General features: G+C 50.0%; 1 protein-coding gene across 1 annotated transcript in view; it reads right to left on the bottom strand.

Moving 5' to 3' along the window:
• CDC45 (cell division cycle 45) overlaps window positions 1–20,474 on the bottom strand; it is a 36,023-nt gene continuing 15,549 nt past the window's right edge. Inside the window, exons 11-19 of the mRNA XM_049867029.1 lie at window positions 19,888–20,019; window positions 19,498–19,596; window positions 18,661–18,822; window positions 11,262–11,400; window positions 11,086–11,169; window positions 6,855–6,973; window positions 3,507–3,583; window positions 1,862–1,928; window positions 1–106 (exon numbers count right to left, since the gene is read on the bottom strand). Of these exons, the coding sequence (XP_049722986.1) occupies window positions 1,864–1,928; window positions 3,507–3,583; window positions 6,855–6,973; window positions 11,086–11,169; window positions 11,262–11,400; window positions 18,661–18,822; window positions 19,498–19,596; window positions 19,888–20,019 (877 nt within the window). The 3' untranslated portion in view covers window positions 1–106; window positions 1,862–1,863. The remainder of the gene's footprint in view (window positions 107–1,861; window positions 1,929–3,506; window positions 3,584–6,854; window positions 6,974–11,085; window positions 11,170–11,261; window positions 11,401–18,660; window positions 18,823–19,497; window positions 19,597–19,887; window positions 20,020–20,474) is intronic.

The raw sequence follows: 20,474 nt of genomic DNA, 5'->3' as shown, positions 1-20,474 counted from the left end.
AACAAATTCTCCCTATGTCTCAAACTATGCCCATAATTTACAGTCTAAATAAAAGCAGTGAACATAAATAAGGAGGAGGAGGAGGTCATTTCTGAAGAAAGCACACCTTGAAAAATAAAGGGGGAAAAAAAAGAAATTTCAAACAATTTTTCATGTCTCCCCCAATTAAACACATGAAGCGCCCAGCCCTGCCCTCTGGCATGCTGGGCGGATACCCTGGTCCTGAGGTGGCCGTGGAGTCACCACAACCCATCGTGGGGGGTGAGGGGTGGGTGTCTATAGGCAAGGTGCCACCCCAGGACTTCAAGGGCACTGGGCATCCCTGGAGGGCACCCTGCCCAGGCCCAGGTTCTGTCCCACTGAAGAACTCCAACACTGTGCAGCACGGGGAAGCGCCTCCTTCTCACCTGCTGACCTGCCATCTGTTTGTCCCTCTGCACCCCAGCCCCAGGTGTGCCCTCGTTCCCCACGTGCCGGCTCTCGGGTCCACATCCCTTGCATGCACTCCTCCTCTTGCCTGGAGCATCTTACCCTCCCTGTCCCCCTGAACACTGCTTCTCGTCCCACCTGGTCCTTAACTTAGTGGCGGGACACCCAGCAGCACTTGCTGTATCGCTGAGCAGACTGCAGGGGCCGAACGGCCTCAGACAAAGCTCTGCTGCCTGAGATCCTCCACCTGTAACCTTAGGTTTAGGTTGTAACCCTAAAAAGGTGCTCAGCAGAACCTCCGTCCTTGCCCCAAGGAGCAGTGACTGCGTCAGGCCCCAGGTTAAAGCTGGTCTGGACACTCCTTATCTAGCCAGGGTGTTCACCTTATTTTCAGAGGAGGAAACAGGCTCAGAGAGCTAAGTACGGCCCAAGGCCACACTGCGGATGAGCTAAGAGACCTTGCTGCAGACCCAAAGGTCTGACTTAGAGCCCCTTCCCTGACACATGGTCTGTGTACCCCAGGCCACCCTGAGAGGGGCTGTAGGTCCCTGAGGTCATCATGCCTTTCTCAGAAGAGCCCACTCCAGCCCCCACAGGAGAATGGGTACCTGGTCCCACAGCTTCTAGCTTACTACGGGTGAAAGGGGGAGCAGGAGGGCCCTGGGCCCAACATGAGGGGACCCTGATGTCAGTGCTACCCCACCTGATAAGAGTTGTATGTCACTGTGCCCTGGAGGTGTGTCCACTGTGTGTGGGGACCTGGGCTGAGGGGCGGTGACACCAAAACACAGCAGACCCATGCCACATCAGCTCTGGCCTACTTCCCGGGTGGAAGGGAAGATGCCCAAGAAAGAGGGGGCATGTGGGGCATCCCGGGTCCCAGCCCCACTGTCGGTGACTGGCAATGGAGCCTTTGGAAGTGCACACTGGGGAGGTGCCTTCAGAGCTGACTCTTGTCACCCTCAGCTGGGCTGCTTTCCCAGTATGCCTCTGTGGACTCTAGTCCAGGGCCTGGCGTGAAGGCTGCTGGCGGCAGGAAGGTTCTGGTGCCTCCTGCAGGCGACCATGAGGGAGAGGAGGGCTCACGGGTGGCCTCTGCTCTTGGCAGTGCCAGGAAGTCTGTGTGTCTCACGCATGCACACGCCTGTGCCCAGCCCCCATGGTGTGGCAGGAGAGGATAAGATGCCAGCTCTTTCCAAAGGGATCACAGGAGCTTAATGAAATTAGTTCCTTCAAAAATGCGCCACTGTGTCACTGTGGGCAGCCAGGGACAGACAGTGTTGGGAAAATCTCCTGGCAAGCCCCACTTTGGTCTGAGAGCTGAGTCGAAGCCTCACTCGAGGGAGGAACAGGGAACTGGCTCAGATGGGCAGGGCTGTCTCTGAGGACCCCCCACATGGACCTGGCCGGCAACTCCCCCCACACAACTCACCCTCAGGACAGGAGAGAAACAAGTGCATCCAGAAACTTGCTCCGGTCCTCTGCTTTCAGTTCAATTACTGCAGTAATGAAAGAAAAACATCTTGTCAGGTGGGAGGGTGGCGGTGTAGGGGCGTGGGGACGGGAGTGAATGCGAAGTGAGAAGTACAGTTTAGGGCATGTGAACTCCCTCTCACTGACCATCTCCAGAGGGAACAACACTTTGCCACACTCCGGAATGTACCAGGCTGTCCTGGCCTGCGGTATCCCGGACTCAATTACATTTCCTCATCCCACTGTGTATAGTGCTCAGAGACCGCTGGAGCTGTGGTCTGTGAGAAGGACTCTCCGGGTACCTGGGTGTCAGCATTGCCAACTGCTGAAGGGGACTCGGAGGATGTGACAACTCAGAATGTTGCAGATCTGGACAGAGATGGACCATCCTGCACTGCCCGCACATAACCCTGCCTCACAGTGGGCTGTGGGGGAGCCTGGAGGGGGAAGGGTCAGCCTGTAGCCCGCTCTTGCCAGTTCCCCAGCTTCAAGGTCCTCAATAGTAGAAAGGGACATGGACTCATTGCCCCTGGCTCTGAGGGCTATCATGTGGGCCCTCATCAAACAGGGCAAAGCTGGGACCCGGAAAGAGGGGCTTGCCTGGCCCCACCGCCATCAGTGCTGTAACCACAGCTCCAAAAGCCCCAGGCCCAACCTGTCCAGGTGGGTGCTGGCCACGGCCCCTCTGCATCCTCCGCCGGCCCTGTTCTCCACACACTGGAGACCAAGCAGCTTTCCGTCCACAAATGCTGCCCATGTAGAGAAGGCGGGATGTCAGCCTCATCACACATCAAGGGCGTGAAATGAGGCGGGGGGGATGCTCAAGGGTATATGCCTTAGCATAGTACCAAAGCCGTGACCTGACCTGGAGGGGGCAAACCAGCTCTAAGATGACTGAGACAGCTTGAACAAAGCCTGGTCTGTGACGAGAGTAATCAGAATTGTGAAGGAACTAGGTGGTGATGCTGCAGGAAATGCCCTTTGGGACAGGTACAGGCAGAAGCATTTAGGCGTGAAGGGTCCAATGTCTGTTTTACTTTAAATTCCTCCAGGAAAAATAAAAAGGCAAATACGGCAAAAAATGAACCATCGTCCAATGCCGGGGACAAGATGGGTGGGGTGGGGCAGGATGCGCCCAATCTCTGGGTATGATTTTCTCATTCAAAATGCAGGTGGTGAGTGCTAAGCTGGCACACAGGGGACTGCACTGTCCTCGTGGCTACTATGCCATCTGATCCCGCTGGAGCTGGAGGCAGGAGCCTTCCCAACAAGATGCAGCTCCTGGTGTGCGGTGGCAGCAGTCATGCAGTGGGTGTCCTTGGTTGCCACAGGCCTTGCTGTTTTATCCACTGCAGAAGCAGGAAATGGCCCTGATCTGTGAAGCTGGGGGACAGGAGGGACCGTGGGATTGTCCAGTCGCGTTAGTGAAGTGAGGTTCTTGAAGGGACTGGATTATAAGGGGGAACCAGGCCCGGGGGGAGGGAACGGTATGCCAGGGCTCCTCAGGTGCCCCCTGGATCTGAGGTCAGCACTGGCCTCGGAGGGGCAGGCAAGGGAGGTGTGGCCACAGTGGCGGTGGTGGTGGGAGGTGGGGGGACTCTTACCAGACAGGTCGAAGTGGTTGTGCAGTGTCCGGGAGCTGGTACTCTCTGCAGCCTTCTCAAATGCCCTCCCAAAAAAGCTGCCGGTACAGGAGGCACACATTGGGTGCCAGCCCACCTGTAATGCCCCTTCCTGCCACCCTCAGCCCCAGACACCTCCAGCTACCCCCACCCCCGCCACCAGCTTTGCCCCTGTCTGCACTGCCCTTCTTCCTGGGCCCCTTCCTCTAAGGGCCTCTCCTACCACTGGATGGACGAAGCTGCCATCTCCGTCCTCGCTCTCCCTGTACCCAGTCCTTGGGCCCCGTGTTAGCTATGAGGGCCCCTGGCTGGGTTTCGGGCCCCCCAACTGTCCTATGGCCACTCATCTCATGCTCCCTCCATGCGCACTCCCATGGCTCTTCCCCATCTGAGCCACCCTGTGCAGATCCCCTGGCACCCATGTCCCTTGGCCATAGTCAGTCAGGTGTGAGCATCTGTCCCGTGGGGGGCCTTCACCTGTACAACCCTGACTGACTGTGTAGTTTTCCACATGCCGGGCACTGTGTGGTGTACAGGGCAAGCACAGAGACCGAGGGGCCAGAGGGGCTGGCCAGGCAGCCTACAGATGTGACGAGCTCAGGTGTCTCAGATAAGACCCAGGCCACAGTGGGTAGGGACTAGGGGTAGCCTGCAAGGCTCAGGCTGTGACACTGGAAGGCAGCCTAGGAGGGCAGGGGGCAGGAGGTCCCAGGATGCAACCAGCCCACACTCACAAGAGGGCACAGGCTGGTGGAGAGTCAGACGGGAGGCACAGGGGGGCCATAGGAGAGGGGTCCTAGCAGAGGGAGAGTGTCGTGGGGAAGGATCCACCATCACACATCAGTTACACGTGGTGTCGCATGTCAGTCAGTGCTATCTAGCACGACCCTGGCACAGCAATAAAACGCACCAGAAGTGAAGAAACAGGCAGCTGTAGCAGCTATGGGAACCCAGGACAGGAGCCCCTGATCATGCACGAAGCCTCCCAGCTCTGATCCTCCTGATTCACCACAGATCACCTGGAGATCCAAGATCTGTGGTGTAGCTTTCAAAAGTACTATCTTAAAAAAGCTCATTTCCAGTTTCTGGCTTATAAAGATACTTGCCTCTCCCAACCTCCTTCTAAATTGCCCATGTAGACATAGAAGGTCAAAGACTCATGACAGCTGACCTAGGACTGACTCAGACTCTAGAATAAATGTTCTCACAGGAAGAGGCCACCAAGTACTGGGAATGGCAAGCGCTGCCCACACCACCACCGTGGCGAGGAGTGCTATGGGCTATGGACGGCCCTTGGGCCACTACACTGCCCTGGCGCAGACCATGGGATCAGCAAGCTCAGAGTTCTAGACAGCTCAGCGTCCACCTGAGGATCACGTCTTGGGAAGTCCTGGGGCACACTGTGGTCAGGGCACTGACCGAGTCAGGGAGGCAAAGCCCTCTCAGAGCAACAACAGTGGTGGAGCAGCAGCCCCTGGGATTACTATCTGTGCTCTCCAGCAGTGCAGGGTAGGAGGCGGTGGCAGGGAGGAGACCTGGAGGATCAGAGTAAGGCCCAGACCTTGCCTCTGGTCAGCCCAGGTCTGGGTGGTGTGAGGAGGAAACCCAGCCCTGCCACAGAAGAAGTGGAAGAAGACAGCTCTGAAGGGTTTAGGGAAGGGCCAGAATATCGCACAAGACACCAGAGAAAGAAGATGAGCCTGCATAGCCCAGACCCACTGCTGCAATGCTGTGACAGTCACAGTCAGAGCCAACCTGAAGTCCACAGCAGGAGGCTAGCTGGGTAGGTGGTCACCTCCCTTCACAGGCAGCCTAATGACTGCAAATCAGCTTCCTACAAACGTACACAGCAAAAGTCTGGCGCTCAGTGAGGAAGTAAGACAGAAACCACCAAGTACAAGCTGGTTCCTCTAAACTCTGTAAACAGAGGACTGGCTAAGGTGAGAGCAAGCCCAGTGCAGGGTCGGCGACTACAGCACTTCCTCTCCCTGAGTAGAGTAGCAGCACCATGAGAGCCGGCCTTCTGCAGATGCTCCCACAATCATGAGGCCTTGGGAGGTGAGGTCTGGAGGGCAGGCATCAGGAGGGGCTGTGGGCACATCCGGGACGCCTTGGTCAGCAGGAGGGTCTCCATTTGCCTTTTATGTTTGAGCTCTGCTGACTGAACTTTGAAATGCACTCAGCACGTTCTGAAATTAGGGACTCAGTGAGCAGTGCGCTCCGTCTCCAGGCGGCAAGGGAAGCCCACTTTATGCCAGCTGTGTGTATGTGAAGGGGAGCAGAAGACATTTCCCTGTTCACCTCAAAGCTTAGTGTGAGGCTCAAACAAGAGAATAACTGATCACTGACAGGGGTTTTCAAAGACAGATACCATGCCCATCTGTGCTGGAGGAGCCCTGCAGAGGAGGCCTGACTTGTGGGCATCTGACCTGAAGTTCCTCTGGTTCTCAATGCTAACTGCATTCCTTAGAAGGGATCGAGGCCCCAGGAGACTAGGGGTCCTGCCCAAGGCTGCACGGGAGCCAGGTCCCCCTGTATCTCATTGCCAGCACAGCCCATCTTCGGGGTTCTGAGGTCTTGTCTGCTCCTGCTGTGGCTCAGGGGGCAGAGCACGGCCATTCATCCCATTTCTGTGCTCTCCTATACTATGCTGGGATGAGGGAGACCGAGGGGCCTCATGTTCAAATCCAGCAAACTTGAGTATCTGGAGCCCAGTGGAGAATCCCTCGTTAGGAGGGTCACACTCTGCTATTCTGTGGACCTTCGTAAGAACAAGGTCCCTGATGACCTGCTACCAGGATCTGAGGTAAACCTTTCAGGGGAGCACGTGAGAGGCACATGGCACCTTCAGTAGGCTCCTGCTCAGCCTGTCTCTCCCTGGCCACTGTCACCAGCTCCAATAGCCTCTAGCCACCTACATCTTGGGTGGTCTCGCCACCATGTGGGCCACGTTTATGGCCACACGTTGTCCCCCTGCCCAGCACCCACCCTCTGTGATGAAGACAGTCCCTCCCTTCTGTCGTGGGGCACACCTGCCCCCTTAACCCTGCAGGCTGGACCCTGGCACAGTTAGCCCTGGGCGTCCTGCTCAGGGCTAGACTTCAGATGCTGATCCAAAGACTGGGTTCACTATGCCCATCGCTAATGTAGGAATGTGAACTGGACACATTCCAACATTTAATCCAGGTGAAGACAAAGAAAGGACCGAGGGCCAACCTGCAGCCCTCACAGCCTGGCAGGATGGCAGGAAAGGCTGGCTCGGCCCTGCTGAGGGACCGGCCAGCAACACCCCTCCCCACAAGTGGCCCCTGTGAGGACAAGCCTGCTCACTTCTTTCTGTCCGAGCTGTCAGTCTCTGGGGGAATGCCCACCACGGTCACTGTGCCCTGCTCCACGCTCAGAGGGGCAGCCATCACCAAAGGTAGCAGCTTGCAGCGCCGATTCTTGGTCTGGGGAGGCAAAGCACAGCCGTGAGTCATGGCACCCCTACAGAACACCACACTGAGAGCCTGCCACGCCAGGCGCACGCTGGGAGGGCAGGGGCTCGCAGGGCCCAGTCACAGTGTTGCCACAGCCTGCACACGAGTCCCACTTTCCTTGGTAACTTTTTATGTCATTCTGGGATGAGGCACTTCTGGGTGTGTATTTCTTACATGACCTACAGGTGTAAATCTTAATAATGGTCTTGAAAATTTCATAGGCACATGTCTTAGTCATCTAGTGCTGCTATAACAGAAATACCACAAGTACATGGCTTTAACAAAGAGAAATTTATTCTCTCACAGTAAAGTAGGTTATAAGTCCAAATTCAGGGTGTCAGCTCCAGGGGAAGGCTTTCTCTCTCTGCCGGCTCTGGAGGAAGGTGCTTGTCCTCAGTCTTCCCTGGGTCGAGGAGCTTCTCAGGCACAGGGACCCTAGGTCTGAAGGATGCACTCTGCTCTTGGTGCTGCTTTCTTGGTGGTATGAGGTCCCCAGCTCTCTGCTTGCTTCCCTTTCATCTCTTGAGAGATTAAAGGTGGTGCAGGCCACATCCCGGGGAAACTCCCTTTATGCTGGATCAGGGAGGTGACCTGAGTTAAGGGTGGTGTTACAATCCCACTCTAATCTTCTTTAACATAAAATTACAATCACAAAATGGAGGACAACCACAGAATACTGGGAATCATGGCCTAACCAAGTCGATACATATCTTTGGGGGGCACAATTTAACCCACGACAGCACAGTTGATAACCTCTAGACACCTTTCTTTGTACTTAGTAAGGACTATGCTGTTAGCTGCTGGTGAATCAACCTTGACTTGTGGCGACCCCACGCACAGTGGAATGAAATGCTGCCTGCTCCTGCGCCATCCCTATAATCGATGGTAGATCGAACCGTTCTGATTCACAGGGTTTCATCGGCCAATTTTCCAGAAGTAGACCACCAGGCCTTTCTTCCTAGTCCACCTATAATGGATTGAATTATGTCCCCCCAAAATATATGTTAACTTGGCTAGACCATGTCTGGTTGTTCTCCATTTTTTGATTTTCCTATGTGTTATAAATCATAATCTCTGCCTGTGGTTAAAGAAAATTAGGGTGGGATGTAACACTCTTGCTCAGGCCACATCCCTGATCTAATGTAAAGAGAGTTTCCCCGGGCTGTGGTCTGTACCACCTTTTATTTCACAAGAGATAAAGGACAGGGAAGCAAGCAGAGAGCTGGGGGACCCCATACCACCAGGAGAGCAGCCCTGGGAGCAGGGTGTGTCCTTTGGACCTGAGGTTCCTGTGCTGAGATGCTCCCAGACCAAGGGAAGACTGATGATGACAGGGACCTTCCTCCCGAGCCAACAGAAAGAGAGGGCCTTTCCATGGAGCCGGTGACCTAAATTCAGACTTCTAGCCTACTGGACTGTGAGAGAATAAATTTTTGTTTGTTAAAGCCATCCACTTGTGGTGTATCTGTTATAGCAGCACTAGATAACTAAGAAACCATCTTAGGATGGAGGCTCTGCTGAAACCTGTTCAGCACCATAGCAATGCAAACCTCCACTGACAGATGAGTGGTGGTTAGACACAAGGTGCACCGGCTGGGAATCGAATGTGGGTTACAGATTATATGAATATACGAGACACATTTCTTGAAGAAACACTCTAATAGCACATGACCATGCGTCTGGAGGCCCTGCTGCCCACCCTGAGCTTTGTGTCAACCATTGTACTCCATTTCTCACACTGGGGCCCTGGTTTTGCATTTTCCTGAATGAACTCCCGTGCCAGCGCTCCCCAAGGTTGCCTTTCTGACTGCTGTGCTGCTGAGACTTCTCCAGGAGGCTTCGGCCCATTCCTGTACGCTGTGGGTTGTGTTCACCCTGTGAACATTCCACCATGTACTGAGGCACTTGGGGTGGTCCCAGCTGCCACACGATGGACACACTGGCATATGCCTCCTGGCACAAGTGGAGTCTCAGGGGCACACCTGCTGAAATCCTCCTTTCCACCAGTGAATGCAGGCTGTTTCCACAGGGCTTGCTCCTACAAATGGTACCACCAGTGTGAAGGTCCTGTTGTACCCTCTCCTCCCTGAAGCTGCTGGCCTTTGTTGCTCCTGCTGCAGAGCTTCAGACCCAGTTCTCACTCTGTCCACGTTGGTACCAAGTGGCTGCAGGCAGTGGCCATGCTGTGCCCCACCTGGCACCAGGCAAGGGTAGCCCTTCCAAAGACACTAGATGTGCATTTTCTTTTGAGATTTTTCTAACAGGTGCCTGATCAGTGTCTTACTCTAACAAAGACAGTGGCCACAGCCACTTTCCTGAGGCGAAGTCAGGTGTCTTGAAGAGGAATCCTTTTCTAGTTCACGGCAGGCTTGTGCTGATGACCCCACTTTGACACCTCCCTGAGCCTCACAATCAGCTGCCTGCAGCTGCCTCCACCCATAGGTCTGAGACACCACGCTCCTCAGATCCGCTCCCTCACTGTCATGAAACAGCAGCTCTGAGGATCTTCTACTCAGGCTGTACCTTGGCTCCAGCCTAAGGCCCAAATTCATCCCCTTGCCCCCTCATCAGCACAACTGCTGGCAACCTCTGTCTGTGCCACTTTCTGATGTGCCCAGCACTGACCCTGCCTGCACATTCACCTCCCCCACCCCGCCCAGACACTGCCACAGCAGCCTTCTCGCTCCACTCCCTTCCCCCAAAGCCTGCAGGGACTCCCTCTCACCAGAGGAGATGCTCACATCCTCACCTGCCTACCCCCACCTTTACGCCATCTCCTCCAGCTTCCTTTTGTGCCACTGGCTCCAGCCCCACTGCCCTCGGCTGTTCCTTGAAGGGCTCTGCCCTTGCTGTCCCCTCCCTCACCTCCTGCAGGTCATGACATAGCTGCCACCTTCCTCAGGAGGCCCTCCCTGTGAGGAACACCGGCCCCCACCCGCTCCCTCTCCCTTACCCTGCTCCTTCTTCCCTGTGGCACGTGCCACACTCATCCCTCATCTGTCCCCTCACCACCACACACTCTCCCTAGAGAAGGAAACTTGGAGCGTCCCTTTCCTTGCTGTATCTGTAGCATCTACAATGCAGGTGACCAGCTGACCTGGTTGTCCAGGACTGAGGGGTGGTCCAGGATGCAAAAAGGATAGCGAGTCACCCTACTACAACATAGCTGGGCAGGTGGCATTTGCTCAATGACCTTTTGATAAATGAATGGATCCTGTGATATGGCTATCATGTCACCCCATTTTACAGATGAGAGCTGAGATCAAATAATCTGCCTTCCCTCATACAGCTGGTAAGTTAGGAGGCTGAGATACGAAGCCAGCAGATAGGCCCAGAAAGCTCATGGTGTCCATAGTTCATCTTTCAGCTTGTCTTCATACAGCAAACAATCATTTTATTGGTCATTTCAGCAGCACGAGATAATTTCAGCCTCCTGTTATACATTTTCTTTAAGGTAGCACCCAGTGTAAACCCCCCTTGTTCTGGAAACCCTGGTGGTGTAGTGGTTAAGAGCTACAGCTGCTAACCAAAAGGTCGGCAGTTCGAATCCACCAGGCGCCCCTTGGAAACTGTATGGAAAGCGAGTAGGACTTTGATTATAGGATATGTGGGGTTCCTTCTTTCCAAGATCACATCCAGGGAAGAGCCTCACATTAGGGAGGCAAGGACCCTGCCTGATGCCCGCTGAGTTAGAGGTATGTTCTGGGCCAAATGCAAAAGCTGGTGTTAGGATGTGAGGTATGTCAACCCAGGAAACAAACTTGTGCTGGGAAACAGGTCTGTGGCACAACCAGCCTCCTTTCTCTGACCTATCATGTCAGAACACACGCCTCTACTCCACGTGGGCACCTCCCTCCTAGCCCGTGACTTGGACAGCAAAGGACAAAATTAGAGCTTGTGGACCAAAGGTTCTTAGGGGTCAACTGAGGAAAAAGTAAGGGGTTTGCCCATACTCCACAGATAGCAAACAGCCATCAGTAGCCCTAAGGCCAGTTTCTAATGCCTGGTCCAGAGCCCTGCTCTAAGCAACCACCTTTCTGTACCCACCGACGCCCTACCACCAGCTCCAGAGGGGAACTCACCGAACACACAAAGGACTTGAGCAGGTGTCTGCTGAGCAGGCTCAGGGACACTGGCTTGGAGAACAGCATGATGTCCGGAGTGCCCTGGTGGGGAAGGGGGACACAGAGATGGCTGGAGAAGGCTGCCGGCAGGTGAGGCCTGGCACCTATGTGTTCACACATTTGGGGAGCCCAACCTCCATGAGGGAGCAGTAGAGGAAAGGCCCCTGAGAGATGACAAGGTTGGTACAGAGGCAGCTGGCGATGGTCTGCTGGGTGGCTCGCAGCTGCTTCTTGGCAAGTTCCAGGCCATGGTAGAGCTTGTCCAGGTTACTCCTGCAACAAGAGCAGATACTTGTCACAGACTCTTGGTTAAATGCCACAAAGTCACAAATAAAATTCTTGGTTTCTGGTTGAGGAAGGTGGTTTGGGGATAAGTATCTTCTCTCCCTTCTGAGTTCCCTTAACATGAAAGGAAGGAAAAAACAAAAAGTTTAAATCCATAGTGATGGAATGAGAAGTGGGAATGGGTGCTGGCATCAGCAGACAGGAGAGGGAAGGGCCTGCACAGCAGGGCCAAGGAAGGCATCTAGTGGGCAACACTGGAGAGGAGAGCTTGTGAGGGCTAACAGACTGATTCTCAACCTTCTTTCCAAAAAGGAGGGCTCTCCTCTGAATATATTGAAATGATCCCTCTGCGGAGATGTAGAGTCCTGACCAAAGTCTCTGCACATAGCAGTTAGGGGTCCCTAAGTGTCATGGTTGGTGTCATGGATTGAATTGTGCCTCCCTAAAATATGTGTCAACTTGGCTAAAAAAAAAAAAAAAAAATTTTTTTTTTTTTGGCTAGGACACAATCCCCAGTGTTGTGTGATTGTCCACCATTTTGTCATCTGATGTGATTTTCCTATATGTTGTAAATCCTATCCCTAAGATGCTAACAATTTAGCAAAGCGGCAGCTACGTTAATGAGGCAGGACTCAATATACAAAATTAGGTTGTGTCTTAAGTCAATCTCTTTTGCGATATAAAAGAGAGAAGTGAGCAGAGACAGAGGGACCTCCTACCATCAAGAAAGTAGTGCCGGGAGCAGAGTGCGTCCTTTGGACCTGGGGTCCCTGTGCTGACAAGCTCCTAAACCAGGGGAAGATTGATGACAAGGACCTTCCCCCAGAGCCAGCCGAGAGAGAAAACCTTTCCCTGGAGCTGGCACCCTGAATTCGGACTTCTAGCTTACTAGACTGGTGGTTGCTTACTAGGCTGTTTGTTAAAGCTATCCCCTTGTGGCATTTCTGTTATAGCAGCACTAGGTAACTAAGACAGTCGGCTCCCCGCCCACCATGATGCAGCAATGCCTTCCAGCCAGCAGGCTGTGCAGAGACCCAGAGCTCAGTCAGGTTCCACAGCCCCTTCTTAGATATGCAGGACCTCCAGATAGCTGAGAAGTACCTGTGACCTGACAAAATGACCCTGGGGAAACGAGAGATGATTCTTAGAATGAAAGAGAACTTAAAATGAACTCTCATTAGTATCTTCAGAAAAGTCTGGGAAACTGTTATATACCTAAACCAACAACAGGGTGCTATGAAAAAGGAAAGCCAGAGACTATGGAGCATTCACAGAAATTAAAATGATTGCAAAAAGTAACAATTTCACTCAAAGGCTAGAGGATAAAGTCAAGAAAAGCTTCCTTAATATTGATAAGAAGACAGACATGGGAAACTTAAGGGCATCATTCCAGGAAGCCTAGAAAGAAAGAATAAGCAATTCTGATGTACATGTGTGAGGAATAGCAAAGAAATAAAACAAAAGCATTCCCAAGCTGAAAGACTGAAAGGGGCTCACCTAAGAACCTAGCACAATCCAGGAAACACGACCGACCCTTGACCCACCACGATGAAATTCTGAAACACAGAGAATAAAAGACTCTACAAGCTTCTTGGGTGGGCAGTCACTTATAAAGAAACAAGAGTCAAAATGGTTCAGACTTCTCATTAGCAGCACTGGTTGCTAGAATACGTGAGGGGATGGAATCCACATTCAAGGGGAAATTATCTTCAACCTTGAAGTGGCGTGAAACAGAGTGAAACCAGCAATCAGATGACGGTAAAATAAAGATACTGTGAGGCATGCAAGAACTCAGAATGTTTACTCACACACACTCCTCGTTTGAAAGTTACTTGAGAATTGTGTTCTACCACAATGAGGAAGTAAACTAAAGAAGACAAAGATGTGGGCTCCAAAAAACACTGGATTTAACCTAAGGGCAGAGTGAAGGGACATCTGAGCAGCAGGCCGAGAGAGCTGCAGGTCCAGTTGGGAGGCAGAGGCCCAGGCTCTCCAGGGAAAAAAAAAGAGGCTCAAGAATACCTGCTGGGAGGAAAGTTGAAAAAAAAAATTACATGTGATAGAGGAAACAATTAAAAAGTCTAGGAAAAACAAAAGGTGGTACCAGAAAGTAATGTAATCAATGTACATTATTGACTCTGGAATATTTTATTAGGCACAATACAGTGAAACTATTTACTGATTTTCATCTTTTAGAATCAACCTATAGCCAAAGATGAGACAATTTACATCCTACTATCTGACCCATGATTAAGTGCTACCAACTTTGAAAATGTGAAAGCACAGATTTCAGAAACTGGGAGGTCTGCGGTAGGAGAGTTGGGGATGCTAATATCCTTTTCTTACAAAGGAGGAAGACAAGAGACATTGATGATAGAACAAGATGTAAGTATGTTAAAGTTATAAAAAACCAAAACCAAACCCATTGCCACTGAATTGATTCCGACTCATAGTGACCCTATGGGACAGAGTAGAACTGACCCATAGAGTTTCCAAGGAGTGCCTGGTGGATTCGAACTGCTGACTGTTTGGTTAGCAGCCATAGCATTTAACCACTATGCCACCAGGGTTTCCAAAGTTATAAAGGAGCTAAAAATAGTGATACTAGTGTCCCAGTAGAAGGGGAAGAAGAATAGGAGCGAGATGAATATTCCTTGTCACAGCAGGAAATCGATTAATCAATAGACACTGTGCAAAACTGACCAATCCTGAGAAGATGGTGGCAGCAGTGGTCGTACCGTTTTTGCATCTTCCCAAATTTCTAGGTAAAAACAAGCAGACCAACTAGACTGCAAAACCAAAAAACAAAGACCCATATTTACAACAAAATAAGGGAAAAAAATAATACCACACACCCTAAAATATAAGCAGGTAAGACACGCCACCAACCAGCCACAAGACTGGCATACAGTTGGCATCAGTGTGGGAGAAAGCAGAGAAGTAGCAGGACCTAAGAACAACTAAAAACTCCAGGAAACAGCCAACAGATACTCCCTGGAAATCTCGCCAGGGAAATTTGAGAACAGTGGCTAAAACTGAGAGGGATTCTGCCCCATCCTAGAGCAAGTGAAAGGAGCCCTGGTGACACAATGGTTAAGAACTTGGCTAAACCCAGCTGTTGAGTCGATTCTGACTCATAGCGACCCTACAGGACAGAGTAGAACTGCCCCCATAGAGTTTCCAAGGAGCTAACCAAAAAGTAAGTGGTTCAAACCCACCAGCTGCGCTATGGGAGAAAAGACCTGGTGATCTGCTCCTGTAAAGATTACAGCCTAGGAAAATAGAACTACCATACGATCCAGCAATCCCACTCCTTGGAATATATCCTAGAGAAATAAGAGCCTTCATACAAACAGATATATGCACACCCACGTTCACTGAAGCACGGTTTAGAATAGCAAAAACATGGAAGCAACCAAGGCGCCCATCAACAGATGAACAGATAAATAAATTATGGTATATTCACACAATGGAATACGATGCATCAATAAAGAACAACGATGAATCCGTGAAACATTTCATAACATGTAGGAATCTGGAAGGCACTATGCTGAGTGAAATTAGTTGCAAAAGGACAAGTACTATATGAGACCACTATTATAAGAACTCAAGAAATAGTTTAAATAGAGAAGAAAATATTCTTCGATGGTTACGGGTGTAGAGAGGGAGGGAGGGAGAGGGGTATTCACTAATTAGATAGTAGACAAGAACTATTTTAGGTGAAGGGAAAGACAACACACAATACAGGAGAGGTCAGCACTACTGGACTAAACCAAAAGCAAAGAAGTTTCCTGAATAAACTGAATGCTTCAGAGGCCAGCGTAGCTGGGACAGGAGCTTGGAGACCATGGTTTCAGCAGATATCTAGGTCAACTGGCATAATAAAATCTATTAAGAAAACGTTCTGCAGCCCCCTTTGGAGAGTGGTGCCTGGGGTCTTAAACACTAGCAAGCGGCCATCTAAGATACATCAATTGGTCTCAAACCACCTGGAGCAAAGGTGAATGAAGAACACCAAAGACACAAGGTAATTATGAGCCCAAGAGACAGCAAGGGCCACTTAAATCAGAGACTACATCAGCCTGAGATCAGAAGAACTACATGGTACCTGGCTACAACCGATGCCTGCCCTGACAGGGAACAGAATAGCAGTGGGATGCAGACCTTAAATTCTTGTAAAAAGACCAGACTTAATTCTCTGACTGAGACTAGAAGGACCCCAGAGGTCATGGTCCCCAGACCTTCTGTTAGCCTAAGACAGGAGCCATTCCCAAAGCCAACTCTTCAGACAGGGATCGGACTGGACTATAGGATAGAAAATAGTACTGGTGAGGAGTGAGCTTCTTGAATCAAGTAAACACAAGAGACTATGTGGGCGGCTCCTGTCTGAAGGGGAGATGAGACGGCAGAGGGGGACAGAAGCTGGCTGAATGGACATAGAAATACAGGGTGGAGAGAAGGAGTGTGCTGTCTCATTAGGGGGAGAGCAACTAGGAGTATACAGTAAGGTGTGTATAAATTTTTGTGTGAGAGACTGACTTGATTTGTAAACTTTCACTTAAAGTACAATAAAAAAAAAAAAAAGATTACAGCCTAGGAAGCCCAATGGGGCAGTTCTACTCTGTCATAGAAGTTCACTGTGTGTCAAAATCGACTCTGTGTGTCAAAATCGACTCCATGGCACACAAAAACAACAGAACAAGTTGAGTGCAAGGGATTGTGGTTAAGTCTAAGTAGTTATAGTAAAGTAATAGGGGCCAAAGTAGTCTAGCCTTAGAACGTCTCATCTGACCTGCCAGGGGCTCCTTTCTACATTGGGCCCCTCAGTAAGGAGAAACTGCTGAGAATAGAATGAAAATTGAGCAGGATAGGGACGAAAAACAAAAAGATAGAGAAGGTACAGTTAGAAACACCCTGGGTTTGGAACTGAGGTTCTAGTCAGGGCAGTTAGGCAATAAAATGAAACAAAAGGCCTCCAAATTAGAAAGGAAAAAGTAAAATCATCTCACTTTGTAGATGACATGATCTTGTACGTAGAAAATCCTAAGGAAGGCACTAGAAATCTACTAGAGATAATAAACGAGTCCAGCAAGTTTGCAGGAAACAAGGTCAATATACAAAATCAATTGTATTTCTATTAGCAATGAGCAAACCAAAAATGAAATTAAGAAAACAATTCCATTTATAACAGCATCAGAGAGAATAAAATCCTTAGAAATAAATTTAATAAAAGAAGTGTAAAGTTTATACCCTGAAAGCTACAAAACATTGGGAGCAGAAATTAAAGAAGATCAAAATAAATGGAATGGCATCCATGTTTATGGATCAGAAGACTCAGTATTGTTAAGATGGCAATACTCCCCAAGTTGATTTACAGATTCAACACAATCCCTATCAAAATCCCAGCTGACTTGTTTGCAGAAATTGACAAGCTGACCCTAAAATTCATATGGAAATCCCAGGGACCCAGAAGAGCCAAAACATTCTTAAAAAGAAGTAGAAAATTGGAGGACTCATCCCTCTCAGTTACAAAAATTACTACAAAGCCACAGTAATTAAAACAGTGTGGTACTGGCATAAGGATGGACATATAGATCAATGGAATAGAACTGAGAATCCAAAAATAAATCCTATATTCACGGTCAAATAATTTTCAACAAGGGTGCCAAGACAATTCAGAGGAAAGTATAGTTATTTCAACAAGTGGTGTTAGGACAAATGACATCCAGTGAAGTTGGACCCTTTCTTTACATCAAACACAAAAATTAACTTCACATGGATCACAGTCCTAAATGTAAGAGCTAAACTTATAAAACTCTTAGTAAAAAACATAGGCATAAGTCTTTGTGACTTTGGATTAGGCAATGGTTTCTTAGATCTCACACCAAAAGCACAAAAAACAAACAAAAATAGCTAACCTAGACATTATCAAAATTAAAAACGTTTGTGCTTTAAAGGACAGCATCTAGGAGCTGAAAAGACACCCATAGAATGGGAGAAAATACAGTAAAGCCTACAAACGCCGGAAGCTGTGAAAAGTAGAAACCTGTCAGAAGTAAAATTGAGGTATTTTCCACTAAAAGGAGGGATAGAAAAATGGGGAGACTGCACCCTGTCAAAGGCAGAAAACTTGTGAGATCCAGAAAAACAAGGCAGTCCTGTCGAGTTCTGGCTCTCACAGGTTTCACTATATCATGTTATCTGATAAGTGGCTTGTTTCTAAAATATTTTAAAACTATCCCAATTCAATAATACAGATACAAATGATCCAATTAATAGATGAGCAAAGGACTGGAAAAGACAGTTCTCCAAAGAAGATACACAAACAGCCAAAAAACAGAGAAGATGCTCAACCGACCGCTCTGACAGGGATCACAACAGAGGGTCCCAGACAGAGTGGGAGAAAAATGTAGAACAAAATTTGAATTCTCACAAAAAGACCACTCTTAATGGTCTGACAGACACTGGAGGACAGACACTCATACCTCTGAGACTATGGCACCAGCCACGCTGCTAACTTGGAACTGAAGCCACTCCTGAAGTCCACCTTTCAGCCAAAACAAATAGGTGCCCTGGTGGCACAGTGGTTAAGAGCTCCGCTGCTGAACAAAAGGTCTGGAGTTCAAATCCACCAGATGCTCCTTGGAAACCCTATGGGGCAGTTCTACTCTGTCCTGTAGGGTCACTATGAGTCAGAATTGACTTGACAGCGACAGGTTATAAAACAAACAGTAACACATGTGAGGAACAATCAAATATACGAGACCAAGTGGGCAACACCTGCCCAAAAGCAAAGACAAGAAGGCAGGAAAACTGGACAAACGGACACAGAGAATCCAGGGTGGAAAGGGAAAGGGGGAGAGTGCTAACATATTGTGGGGATTGCAACCAACGTCACAAAACAATTTGTGTATGAATTTTTGAATGAAAAACTAATTTGCACTCTAAACTTTAACCTAAGGCACAATTAAAAATAAATTAAAAAAAAAAAGATCTAGAAGGTGAAAAAGAAGAAAAATTTAAAAGCAGAAAAGGATTCAGGAGAAAGTGACAAATATTCAAAACACTGATGAGCAGAAAGAGTGTTGGGCCACCCTGGCTGTAGCCCACTTAACACAGGAGGAGTTTCTGTGCAGGACACAGCCACTCACATGCCTCAGTGGCCCCTGCAGCCTGCTTTCCTGGTCAGCGTGAGAACCGAGGATGGGGCAGGCCTGAGGGGACTGCAGACCATGCTGTGTCCACTACCTGGAAAGACTGTCCAAGGCCTGGGTGAAGTTGTCAGTCCCAGAGCTGTCCTTCTCGGTACTCTCCATCAGAGACATTGTGGCAAAGACCACATCGCTGGCCAGGAATTTATGCTTGAATCCAAAATGAATGCTAAAAGTCTGCACACGCATGTCCTTCATCCTGTCCCCGGGAAGAATAAACACCATGGTCACCTTGGGTGCGTGTGTGTGTGTCCTCCAAGGGCAGCTCTTCTGCTGTCATGGAAACTGCCTGAAGGTATGGTAGTGGCTCTCACTGCCAGACTGGCAGATGCACCACTAGTGCCATTCCAGGCGCCACTGATACTCTCGCACAATTATCCTGCCAAAAGGATAAACTGGGCCAGATACACCAGCCTTCAAGTCTGGAGAGGCCAAGGGACAGTGCAGTAACTGCCTGCAGCACCAGGGTGTGTAGGCACTTTCCTGTACTGGCTACGTCTTTGGAAAAAGAGGGAGAGCCACCACCCAGCATGCCAGGTAGGGTTTGCAGCTGGGCCGCAGAGCCGCCAGTCAACCCCAGTCCTGCACAGGGGTGCCGGTCGGCAAAGCACACCTATGTCTGGCCCCGGCCAACAGGACGGTGGGAGACACCACCTCGTCTCTAATGAGGGACTTCAGCCTGTGATTTAAGGACTCTAAACCCTATGGGTATTTTAAGAACTCCTATTTTTAACCAAAAGAGAACACAAAACAAACAGTGCTTAGGCTCAGGTCACGCTCGATTTTACCATTCTTATTTTCTGCATTATTTTAGGAATGTGGTGTAAGTGAAAGCCTTAAATTTCAAGCTTAGTCCAGAAAAATGTGTCCTTACCCAAATTTATTTGCAGATTCTTCAACCATTTCCCGCAAATTCTCCTTCAAGGAAATGTCCATGGATTGAAACTTCTGTTTTACCTGTTTCAGTGGAAGACTAGAAAGAGGGCAGTCCTCGATCACAAGATGATCTGGTTTAAATCCAGATCATGAAGACACTCACAGGACTGAAAGGACTCCACGAAAGGGTCACAGCTGTACACAACCGCACCCAGGCAAGAGCCATCTCAGCATTTGCACTAGTATTTTAGGATCCAGTGGTGAAGAACTGAAGGTGGAAATGGGCATCAGCTGTATTTTACAACCAATTCCACCACAACAAAGCTGAGGGCTTTTCCCTCAGGGCTGCAGGGGTGAGGGGGGCTGCAGGCCGAGATGGGCTACTCACCCCATGTCTGCCAGGAACTCCTGGAGCCGCTTTTGGCCGTGCACGGACCAGAGCTTGAACCTGGAGGCGGTGTAGCACGTGTTACACAGGCTGTCGTAGAGAGACCAGTGCTGGTAGAGGGCCAGGCGGAGGCTGGGGCTGGGGTCAAGGAGCACTGTGGCGTCTCTAAGCCCACCTGGGGCTGTACAGAGGACTTCTGCAGTATCAGCCTCCACCTCCAGGGACTGCCCATCTGTCATGCCCCCAGTGGATCATCGGCTCATTTCACCTTTCCTCGCTGGGGCCTTGCCTGCGAACCAGCCATCACAAACGTGATAGGAGTGCTTCTAACTTTATTAGCTTAATTTGATCCAGATAAAGAGCCTGGGAGGTGGCAAGCACACATGACTAGCCTCAGGTGACAGGGAAACTGAGGCACAGAGGTTCTCAGAGCCTATGGCGGTTACAGGGACAGAGGTCATGGCCAGACACAACCAAACATCGCCTGGCTTGGGCTGCTGGCTGCAGTGCGTCCTGCGTGTGCCATCCAACTCTGTCTGCATGCCTGGCCTCTTCTGCAAAAGCACCTGGACTTAGGGGGTCCTGAC

The sequence above is a fragment of the Elephas maximus genome, chromosome 22 (genome assembly GCF_024166365.1).
Source record: "Elephas maximus indicus isolate mEleMax1 chromosome 22, mEleMax1 primary haplotype, whole genome shotgun sequence".
Taxonomy (NCBI): domain Eukaryota; kingdom Metazoa; phylum Chordata; class Mammalia; order Proboscidea; family Elephantidae; genus Elephas; species Elephas maximus.
The sequence above is the reverse complement of the archived record's forward strand: the minus strand, read 5'-3'. Positions and strand labels throughout refer to the sequence as shown.